The sequence below is a fragment of the Terrapene carolina genome, unplaced genomic scaffold (genome assembly GCF_002925995.2).
Source record: "Terrapene carolina triunguis isolate 2854851 unplaced genomic scaffold, T_m_triunguis-2.0 Scaffold25, whole genome shotgun sequence".
Lineage (NCBI taxonomy): Eukaryota > Metazoa > Chordata > Testudines > Emydidae > Terrapene > Terrapene triunguis.
The window spans coordinates 566385-578822 of NW_020664376.1; the positions used below are offsets into that span (position 1 = coordinate 566385).

A 12438-nucleotide genomic window follows, 5' to 3' on the forward strand; every position below is an offset into this window, starting at 1 on the left:
ATTAGATGGTGAGTGTTTTGTTCCACTTCTCATTAATAAATGATACTACTTTGTAAGTACATAAGTCTTCCAAATCATCAGCTGTCATAATCTTGCCCAATTTATATTATTAATTTTCTTTTACATAATTTGCAACATTTAAGAGGAGATTTTGTCAGCACACCCTCTTTATAATATTTTTAAAAAATAATATAGCCTTCTAAAAATGTAGTTGATATAAGCAAAATATTTATAAAGAACTGCCTATGTGCCCCTTATTCCAGGGGACTCTGACAAATTAACCTAAAACATGCCCAGAGATGTGAATTATGTTTATTTAAGAAGTTTCAGTATGTGAACTCAGGAAGGAAAACAGTTTTAGAACGGCTTCAAAAATTGCAGTACATACAAATAATCTGTTGGGGTTAAGAGAAACAGTTGAAATACACCTTTTAACTAATGCTTGACCTCATCACTAATTTTAAACATGTATATGTTGTTTTCCTCATTGATGTATGAATTGGTGCCAAGAATTGTATCATAAACATCTCTGTTTCCTTCAAGGAAAGGACAGTTTTATGTCTCCTATTTACACATCTCGGAGATAATCAAATACAACATAATGGAGACTCACGCTCCATTTTGCTGTCTCTCTAACCTACCTTTTGCCGTGGCTGATCTGGAGAGGTAACAACAACTGTATTGCAAATAGTCAATGCTATAAAAAAGTCAAAGATGTCAGAAAGTTCAGGGGTGAGCTGGGATAATGGCTGTTCATGGCTTCTCATAACCTCAAGACTCCTTGCACATTCGTTTACTTTATCTAACAAATTAGGATCTGGAGTGATGTCTTTTTCCTAGAAATACAACAGGAACAGTGTTAATACTTTGCAGCTTCGTATATTTTAAAGTCTTAGACTGAACTGGTTCTGCCTGATGCATCAGCACCTCTCTGGTGGCACCATATATTTCTGGAGAATTTCAATTTTCCATCAAATGACACTTCCCCTGTCCTCTTTCCCCTAACCAGACATGCAGAAATGTGTACAATTTTAGGCCTTATGATTGCAACATTAATTTTGTGAACATAAACAGATGCAGGGGTGTCTTCCTCTCCCTGGTAGACCACCTAAAATTGCTCTAAAAATGATGTGGACTACCTCCATTAATTTCAATTGATTGTTAATACTGAACCCTAATGATGACAATTACATTGTAAATGAGCTATTGTTAATCCTTTAATTGCTGATCATTGTAACAGAAACATTCAGCTATTTTGGGATTGTGGAAGGAAATTGAGTAGTGTCCTGACATATCTTCCTCTCTTCAGTCTTACCTGCGAGAATTAGTGTAGGCTGCCACAATATATAGACCTATATCATGAAAAACAAGACAACAAAACTAAGAGCTACTTCTGACATCAAAACAGTAAGCTTACCCATTTTGCACCACTAAGAAATTGTTTAGCTCCACTATATTTTAACCACTTTGAACTTGAGAGAAGCTCATATGCCACTGAAATCAAAATGTGGCATGTTTCCCACTGTGATTAAACAACTATTACATTCCTTTCAGGGCAATGATATCAATTTCCTAGGAAGGCATAATGCTGGTTACAGAAAAGATACAAAGTGTGCTTCATAAAGATATGAGCCCTAAAGCATTGTCTTTATTGGGACTTTACTCCAGTTTCATCAATTGTTGCACAACTAGTGAGGTAGCTGCACCAATACAAACCCCGTGTGTCAACACAGAAAGCTGGGCGAATGGAGCTTACCATTGACTAAACCTGGGGTTAGCTCCATCAATGCAAATTGCAGCTTTCCTTTTCCACACTTGGGGTTTGCACTAACGCAGCTTCATTGCTGACTGGACATCAACAGCTGGAATTAGGGCAGACTCTCAAAGTATACAGGACCTAATTCTTCACTCCATTAAAGCGATTTAACTTTGGCAAAATTCCATTGGCTTCCATGTAAAAACACGGTAACCGAGTAAAGCAGTATGACCATGCAATATTAATGAGATAGCAATTTGCAGGAGGAAAAACATGCACATGACATGTAAAAACACATGTAGAGATTAGTCATGGAAAAATTATGAGAACATTGTTCCACTTAACTTTTCTGCATATGCAGGACGTTTTTGTTTGTTTGCTTTTTAATGTAACTTGCTCTATTTAATGATAATCTTGAACCACTTACACTTGAAACTATGGAATGACTTACAGTTGCAATTACAGGGTGAATTTGAATATATTAATATCACAGTTCCCAATCCAGTACTTACTATTCATGCATTTGTAAATCGCTGCTTCCCAAAAACTAAGATAGCATACATAGGCCAATTAGAACCCTTGATTTTAATCCTTAATCTAACATCAATTGCTGTAAACAAAGGGATGAAACACATGTTGTTCTTGAAAATCAAGGAATACCCAAAACTAAGGTTTGAGTTTATCTTTCTGAACTTGGAGCCTAGAGGGATGACTCTTTATATAAGAACTCTTAAAAATTTTTTTTTTTAAAAAAAAAAAAAAAAAAGCGATGAAAAGGAAAAAGCCAAGAAGATGAAAGCTGTGAAAAGTACACAATGTGGTACAGATTTCTTCATCTTTTCCCTTTAAAGCAATTGATACAAAAGATACAAAGCAAAGCACATTTGTTGCTCACAGCTAACCATTGGGCTGCTGAACGCAGTGTGCTTGGAGAGAATGCTTGCTCTTTTTGCTTCAGCCCTGCTGCCGGTGCGTCGGTGGGATTTCATACTCAGGCTTCTGTGGACAACCTTAATGCTCTGATGACTGCTGACACTGTTCCGCTGGGATAACGTTCCTCCTTTAGCTGCTGTTTCTTCCTCCTCAGAATCAGCTTCCTGGTACATGGCTAAACGTCTGGCTATTGACAGAAATACACAAAGTGTAAGATTACACGTTTTGTAGGGAAGAAGAAAGAGAGAGAAGTGGTGGCTAAAACTTTCTCTATGTGGTCTAGTTTTAGTATTATATTGCACTTTACTGTAAGAATGAATGATGCTATTATTACAATATAACAGGCTAGTCTTAATTGTAACATTTCTGGTACACTGATATCTTTTGACTAACGCAGATAAAATAATTAGCAATTTAATTCAGTTCACTGCCTGCCTCATCTTCAGCTCAGTGTGACCAGGCTATTAAGTTCTACAGTCGCTCACAAATCAATTGATGCCCATCATAAAATCTCCCTCCATAACATTTTTCTTGCTAAAACTATCCAAAAAATTTGCTTTTCAGTTATGGTTTATGAAGGAAAAACCTAAACTTTACTGTCCTCCAGCAAAGACTGGGAAATTTTGCCTTATGTATTTCTGCCCACAAACATTTCAGAATGAATCTATCTATGGTACTTATAAGGCCCTCATTATCTTAATATCTGGGCACTTCACAAGCTTTCCATGTTATAAAGGGGAACTGAGGCACAAAAAGGCTAAGTAACTTGCTCGAGTTCACATAGGAAGTTTGCAGCAGAGCAGGGCCAGGAAGCTAGGTTCCCAAGTTCTAGGCTGATCATTGGCCCATACTCTTTGAATGAAATCCTAAGCAAAACAAACATGACAATGCTAGGGAAAAGTACAGTAAATAATCAACTGCAACAGGTCATCAATAATGATTTTTAAAACCTCACTCTATGTGTAGAGTCATAACGTAGCTTATTAACGCTGTAGGATTGAAAACTGCTATGAATCGGGTTATTGCAATGGCTTGATTCTATTACTTATGTACTGCAGAGCACAAATATTAAGTGTACACAGAATTAAGTTTGCTTCAGAGTTTTCCCAGCAAGTTTTCCCATTTTTTAAAATCAAATCTTTAATCAACTGTGTAACTACAAAAGTTTATGATAACAAGCTACAGTGGCAGTTTAATCAGCATAAGGAAGATATCACTGAACAAAAAAATGTGCAAAACAGTCTTGATGTAGCGCACATCTATTTCTAGCGGATTTCATTATTTCTAGGGCTGTCAAGCGATTAAAAAGTAATTGTGATAAATCGCGAGATTAAAAAAATAATCACACTTAATCACAGTTATAATCACATTGTTAAACAATAACAGAATATCATTTATATAAATATTTTTGGATGTTTTCTACATTTTCAAATATATTGATTTCAATTACAACAGAATACAAAGTATACAGTGCTCACTTTATATTATTATTTTTTATTACAAATATTTGCACTGTAATAAAGATAAACAAAACAAATAGTATTTTTTTCAATTCAGCTCATACAAGTACTGTAGTGTAATCAAGCAGGCAGGATTATCTCCCGTATATGTAAACAAACTTGTTTGTCTGAGTGATTGGCTGAAAAGAAATAGGACAGAGTGGACTTGTAGCCTCCAAAGTTTTACATTGTTTTATTTTTGAATGCAATTATGTAAAAAAAAAAAAAAATCTACATTTGTAAGTTGCACTTTCATGATAAAGAGATTGCACTACAGTACTTGTGTGAGGTGAATTTAAAAGTATTATTTCTTTTGTTTATCTTTTTAACAGTGCAAATATTTATAATAAAAATAATAATATAAAGTGAGCACTGTACACTTTGTATTGTGTTGTAATTGATATCAATATATTTTGAAAATGTACAAAAACATTTAAAAAATTTATAATAAATTTAAATTGGTATTCTATTGTTTAACAGTGAGATGAAAACTGCGATTAATTGCAATTAATTTTTTTAATTAAGTTAATTTTTATTAGTTAATCACTTGAGTTAAGTGCCATTTATTGACAACCCTATTTATAACTGATGCATATCACATTTATACATTCAACAAGAATCATGATCATTTAGTAGTTGGGCTTTTCTTTCAGTAGATAGGCATTTATCACTAACATTTATCCATTTATCAGATATTCACTGAAAAGACTTCCATTATACTCAGAGAAACCGAAGTAGAATAATGCACAGTATACTGGATGCAGATGCACAGTATCAGTTATGTACCAAAGTCTTCACTTTCTATCAATTCTCTGGTGTAACCAATCAGGCTTTCCCAATGTCATGTACTAAATCACTGATTGTGGCTTGACATGCAAACAACATAACATTAAATATTTCCATTAAAACATTAATTGGAAAAAAACCCTTGCATTACATTTAACTGAGTTCATTGTGGGGTTTCTTTTAATACAGCTAAAATGTAAAAAAAACCAATCTATAATCCAATGTAATCTTCATAACAATCTTAATCTCTCAGAAAGTAGCCACAGGAGTTAAAACCAGATAGCACACAATATATAGATACTACTACTGGCACTATTGGCATTGTACGTCAGTAAAGCTGGGCAAGATTTTTCAAAAGAATAGTTTATTTGACAAAATATGCAGTTTCAGGAGACCTAAAACTACTCGCAAAGTTGACAAGAATAGTTTGAGTCATTCACAAAATGACCAGAAGAGACTTTTTCGATTAATCATAAATTCTGAAACATTTCAGATTCAGTTCAACACAAACTGAATTTTTTTATTTTGATTTTTCAGAACTGCCATTAAACCAACCCTCCCCCAAATCAGTTATTTGCCCAGCTCTATATGTGGTACAGTCCTCTGAAAAACTAAATACACAAAAAGAGTCAGATCCAGAGTTACACCAATTTTTCCCCGTGGGTGCTCCAGCCCCGGAGCACCCATGGAGTCGGCGCCTATGCACACACAGAGCATTACTGCCTCGGGGATTTTAGCCCTGGGACTCAGGGCTTCAGCTGGGGGAGAGGGGGTTTAGCGCTGCAGCCACCTGGTGAGTGGGGTCAGGGTTCTGGGCAGGGGGTAGGGGTCAGAGCTTCTGACCTTCAGAAGCACCAAGGCTCAGGGCTTCAGCCTCGTGGGGGGTGCCGAGGCTCGGGGCATAAGCTATGAGGGGAGCGCCGATTTGAGCTCCAGCGCTCCTCCCATTGGTAAAGCTCCAGCATGCTCCCCCACAAGCTGAAACAGGGAATGAAGCTTTGGAAGTCCAAGCCCTGGTGCTCCCCATGGTCAGAAGCCAGGAATGGAGCCGCGGGGCTGAAGCTCTGAACCACAGCGTCCCCCCTAGATCTAAAGCCCTGAGCCCTGGTGCTCCCGAGGGTCAGAAGCACTGACCCCGCCCCCCTGCTTGGAGCCCTGACATCCCTCCCCCCCTCATGGCTTCAGCCCCAACTCCCCTCAGTGGCTGAAGTCTGTAACGTCTTGTTCAGAGTTAAGGACATTTCAGAGTTACGGACAACCTCCATTCCTGAGGTGTCCGAAACTCTGAGGTTCTGCTGTACACACCAATGTACTCTGGGAAACATATGCTTATTTTCATTAGCATGTTTTCATCTCAAAGCCGTATTACCAATTCACTTTGCTAACCATCAAAGATACACTTTTACAGCTGATCTTGCAAGCTTCGGAGCAGCACCCTCAACTCCCAGCAGAGTCAATGGGAGTTGTGGGCACTCGGCATCTCACAGGAACAGGCCCCAGTGGCCTAAGGTCGCAGACTCAAGTTTGCCACAAGCAATAATCTTTCTTACAGTTGATAATGTGCACTTGAATAGCATGCCCAGGGAACATCATACTGCTCTGTATTATGCACCTTTGCCAGGGAAAAGGACCAAACAAAATGACTACTTTTATCTTTATAAAATGTTCCACACAGCTGGTCAAGCTCTTCTCCAACTATACTGGTTAATAACAGGCCATGGCAGTTTTGGTTGAATGCCTGACTTGCAGTCTTTCCAAATAAATATGAGATCTTATAATCATATTCAGGAAAAGTTTCTGTTTTGAAAACATCTTTCAAAAGCAGGACTTCAAGCACAAACCCTGAGCTAATTATTATTTTATTCTACAGACACACAAATCAGAAGCTAAGTGAAAATGCATTACATGGAAAATGTACCAAAGCTGCCTTTGCATTCCTTCTCTGTATAATTATTCATTGCTTTTGTCTCTTCTATTTAAAAAAAAATCTTTTGTTTACTGAAGAAGCATACAGTGTTTTCCTCGAATGACGTTCAGCAAGCTTATCAATATTATATGTATACTGTAGTCATCTCTAGTCTGCACATAAGCAAATGAAAATATTCTGTTCCCAAGAGAAATTTTCTTTAGAACTCAATCCTTTCGTCATTCTTGCCATTTTAAACCTAAGCTTTACCCCTAAACTGAAGTAGATATAAGATCACAGTCTGAAGCACAGACACCCGAGTCTCATCTCATGAGCATTTGTGTTCAGCATCATTTCAGTTAATCTCTGGTGGTCCTCCAGATTTACACCAGTGTACGTGAGACGAGGCTCAGGTCCACAGAGTGGAATAGGATTTTGGCTGTTTCTGAAACAGTCTTGTATGGTAAGTATTAAGAGGCGTTAGAAACTACGATATGTGGTTTAATCTATGCACTATGGTTCATAACTCTTCAACTGTGCAAAACATGTTTCTTTAGGAACACTATGTTCTCTCCCTCCTTCTAGCCTCAAATTCAGAACCTTTTCTATGAACTTTACATCATGAAAGACATGGTTTTGGGATGGTTTCCAGTGTCAACAGCTTTTACTCACTGAATACTGATGTCCTTTCCCCATTTAGAGGGTTCTTTATTTGGAGTAAATACGTACATACCTTTCAGAACCACAATAATGTAACTGGGAATATCAAATTACACAATCACATAGCTTATGTTATATAATCTTTCATATTAAACAGAGTAATAAATACCAAAAAAGCAATGCTTTTTCTATGAAGTAAGAAGCTCACTTCCGTTACGTTTGTCCTATTCAAATGCAACAATAAAGTGTTTAATATAACTACACTACACTAATAATCAACTAGGGTATTTGGTGAGATTTTTTTTAAAGATTTATTTTTACTTAGCCCTTTGCTTCACTTATTAATACAAAATGACCCTCCATAGCATCCTGCGACCTCTACTGGAGTAACATTTTGTAGCTTTCCTATTAAGATAAAGGAGTCATCCTGCCACGTTGGTAGCTAGACACCTGCAAGAGGTAGTCATGACACACCGGGGGAAGCTCCATGAGCGATATCTTCCAGGTAAACTGCAATCAGTATTCCCCCTCCTATACAAGAGATTTTTCAGCTGCTTTATTCTGTGTCAGGAATACAGCATTAGAACATTGTCCTGCCACCACTAGCTGAAACAAGGGAAAGATCAAAATTAAACTTATTTAAATTAGTAAAAATGGAGTGGTGACAGTGAATCCTAATGTTAAAATGCATATAAATGTGTAATTGTTCATAATTATAAGGATGTAATAATTAATAAAGAGAGTTTCAAGCAGTTACAGCTAGGGATAACAAGATGGTGGTTTTGGAATAATTCGGCCTATAGGAAACAGGCAGGCTAAGATGAAATACAGGTTACTCCAAAACCTGAAGGGAAGGTTCAATCGAGCATGGCACAGGTTTTCAATCAGGTCCAGCTTTGATTGAGAGATGAGTTCAGCGACTGTGATTGGTTCAGAAGAACAGACCAATCAGGGAAGGCTTAAAAATGATTGGTGGAGGGTATGCTAATGATAAGGATTGAGGAAATAACCAATCAGAATAGGCCAAAACCTATATATAAGGCAGAGAGCTGAGAAGCTTGAGTCACTTAACAGAAGAGCAGGTGGACAAGCAGGAGAGGAAGAAGGAAGATCAGAAGAGAGCTGAAATAACTTAAAAGGGAGGAGCCATGGCAGCAATAGCTAAGAAGTGGCCGTGACAGAACTGAAGAACCTTTTGACAGAGCAGAGGGGAAGAAGATGGCAGAGAAATAAGCACGAGGACCATAGTATAAGGAATCAGTAGGACATATGAGTGTGTCTGCCTGCGATAAGAAAGTTGGATGTCTGTGTATGTGTGTATTTATTACTAAGTATGCAGTTTTAATGTTTAAGTAAGAACTTGCTGTCAGCATCCATAAGAATTTCCCAGGGCATAAGCTAAGAGAAAACTTCCTCTGTGTATTGAAGGCCTCAGATTACATCCATGCTGAATGCCATTGTGCTTGTGTATTAGATGGGTTAAAAACACACAGTAAAAATACACCCTTAAAACACACAATTCTAGCTTTGCTGACCCCCCTCCCTTCCTCAGGGACAAATTAAACTATTATTCTTTTCACAAAGCAAAAGAAAATGAAATAGGAAAAAACAAATCAGCTACATCAGTGTGTTCAAAACACCCCACCCTGTTAGCAGGTGTTGATCCTGTAGGGAAAGGGTTAAAAGGCCCTGACACTGATGACTTGTTACCCTGTATAAACATAAGGGAGGTGAGCAGTCATGAGGGAGCAACAGCCACCGTGGGGAAAAGAATTGAGTTGATCTTTATCATCTTTTTAAAAATTTCCTATTAATAAAGTCAAATCCCCAGGATGGATGCAAGGTGAGTTTGGACTGGGCAAATTATGTCTGTAGGTCAGATAGGGAAAGACATCTCTGTTGGGATATGTAAGGGTTAAGTAAAGACCTGGGTAACTGCTAGCATGGTATTCGGGAGGAAGGCACGGGCAGGCACTGTCTCTTCGCTTGATAGATAAAGTGCTATCCCTCTCCCTTCCCTTCTGCTTGTTAAGGATTGATAAGCGTTGCAGCTGCATAAGGAATGTGGGTGTCTAAAGAATACCCTTTCTGTAAAGAAGTGTTATCTCCTCCTCCCTTCCTTTCCCAGCTACATAAACGAGCTCAGGATCATGGCCCCTTCCTCCCTTCCCTGTGAACTGCTGATTAAGGGAACCTGTGGCTGCAATTACTGAAAAGAAATGCAGCTTCAAGTTAAAAATGTCTGTAAAATATGCGTAATGCTGTAAACAGTAAATAGGGGCGGGGATAATTATATTCAGTATATGGGTATTCGTATTACTAAATAAGGGTTTTGGGGGCGTTGTAGTAAATGTGGGTATTTCCATACTAACTTAGATAAAAGAGCGTGATGTAATTAATTCAGCGCTTACTCCACAATTGGGTCAAGGGGAACAAGTACCGCAATAAAGAAGCCCATTTACTCCATCTGCCTCTGGGTCAGCCTGCTCTTCTTTTCGTTCTCTAACAATCTGCTCACAAGAAAACAACAGTTATGGCGCAAAATTGACATAAAACGGAGAAAGTGATCGTGCTGCATGATGTACACCACCCCAGCCGAATCTTCACCAAGAACAGACAGACAACATGCCAAGAGGGATCTCATTTTCCCAAGACAGTGACTAAGAAATCTGGCTAATCCAAATGGAAAATGATAGGGTTTTCACCATTCCCTTCCCTCTGAGCTTCCCTTTCACTGTTCCACTCTCTGGATTCACCCCCCCCACACAAAAAAAATTGGAGGGAGGGGAAAATGCAAAGAATGAAAAATTATGGGTTTTCTGCTGTGTGTGACTGAGCTCTTGGGAATTAAACTTGGGTTTGGACAATCATTCCATACACAGTGAAAAACTAAAATTAGAAGGATTGGCGACCACATCCCTGGACAAGTCTACTATAAAGTTAGATTTTGGAAAAACATCTGGGGCAGATGCCAGGCTGCTCATCATCTGGCTGTAGCTAAATCATATCATGTGTGTCACAGACACAATCAGGTCATTAACTGCTGCAGGGATCTGTAGGGCCAGTTTTGAGACGTTAGGTGCCAACTAATTGTGTCATTAATTCCATGGATGTTGGAAGAAGAGCATTCCGGAATCATGGCTTTTATTATAAGATGGGGATTACCTTTTCTGTGGTTGTCTATACAGTTATTTTTAGACCACTAGTGTGAACCCCACTAGCCTGAGTCTGTCAACTTGGGCTGGAAGGCTCACTCCAAAATGCTGTGTAGACATACCCACTGAGACTCTGGCTGGATGACGCTGTGAGCCCTATGCTGGCCTATCTCATGCGCCTGCCCCCCAACACTCAGCCCATCACAGACCCAGACAGCAGAAGGTGGAAGTGGCACTACATTTATCTATTCTTCACACCTCAAATCCAAAAGAGGTGCCTCAGATAAGACATCTTCATTCAAATTCATTCATCTGACAACAGAAACCAGAGCCAAAGCTCACTGACACCTTGTGCAGACCATCACCTCATTAAGGAGGCATCATAGCTCCCAGGCAACAAGAAAGACCTCTAATCCCGATTCAACCACAAAGACCCATGGACTCCACCAAATTCCCAAGCAAGTTAAAGGACAGAGGCACTCCCCTCTACATCACTGAAAATATCACACATGTTTGGGATGGCTTTCAAACAGCCTAGATCTATTCCCCCTTTGGGGTGATTTAACCAACAAAGAAGTTGCCTGTATTCCCAGAGATTAGTATACTTAATCCTCAAGAAGTACTAGAAACCCTGAAGGAGTATTGACCCAAGGTCTGTGAATCCAACCTATGCCTTCACAGTTCAGGCATCTGCATCTGTGTGGTCAGCCCTCAATGATTCAGCCCAAGTACCCACTCTCAAGCTTCCAGCTTCCCAGCTATTGCCTTTCTTGGGTGTCTCCCTCCCTTCTGACCAGGGTATTTCCAGGCTGCAGAGTTCCCTATCTTCACTGTGTTATTCCCAGCCGAGACAGGATGCCTAAGCTCCCCTGCATGCTCTCTCTTCAGGGAGGGTTAACAGTGTGATTGCCCACACTCATAAGTTGCCACACAGCTCCGGCTATGCAAGCATTACTGAGAAAACATTAAAAACAATAAAAGAACCTATCCTAACATGGGCTCTGGCAGGAACAGTCCTTCAGTACCTCAGCCAAAGGGTTTCCTTGTGGTTTCAAATTCATCACAGTTTCAGCTCAGAACAAGATCCTAGCCTTATAGGGCCTCAGGAGGCCAAGTCCATCCACCTTTCCCTAAGGACTGGGGCCCTCCATTGACCAGGGGTCCTGTCCATTTGCTGGATCAGGAAGAAGGACCTGAGCATGTTTAAAACCAGGTGATTTAACCAAAAATCCTTTCTTTGTCTGGAGAATTCCATTTGAATTAGTACCCTATATGCATACCTCTCCAGGGGATGGCTTCAGATAACTAGAGGAATTTTACATTAACATCCCCCTCGTCCTAGAGGAGTTATGTACTATTCCACAATAACACGTACACAATTGCCTATGTAATAAAATGGATTCCAAATGGTATCAAACTTAACTCAGTAAGGTTTAACTTAATTCAATAAAGTTCATCTTAATTCCACAAGGTTGGACCACAATGTTGTAGGATATTGTCAGTTTGTCACATCTTTTATGGCTCGTGAAAGGGCGTCATGAGCAACTGGTGTCACTCCTAACTGAAATAGCCAATGCCTTATTCAGGGAAGAAATTTTTCCTTCCTCATTTGAACGCACAATAGCTTGACCAACACTGAAGAAACCCACTTCAGATATCAGTACTAGCTAACTACTGGCCAGAATCCAATCTCCTGTTCCTGACCAAGTACATAGAGAAGCTAGCTAAAGGCCAACTATAAGC

General features: G+C 39.2%; 1 protein-coding gene across 1 annotated transcript in view; it reads right to left on the reverse strand.

Moving 5' to 3' along the window:
• Positions 1-12438, reverse strand: part of LOC112116014 (probable phospholipid-transporting ATPase VA) — a 141429-nt gene that overhangs the window by 28837 nt on the left and 100154 nt on the right. The window contains exons 8-9 of the mRNA XM_024213290.3: positions 2659-2876; positions 642-836 (exon numbers count right to left, since the gene is read on the reverse strand). Of these exons, the coding sequence (XP_024069058.2) occupies positions 642-836; positions 2659-2876 (413 nt within the window). The remainder of the gene's footprint in view (positions 1-641; positions 837-2658; positions 2877-12438) is intronic.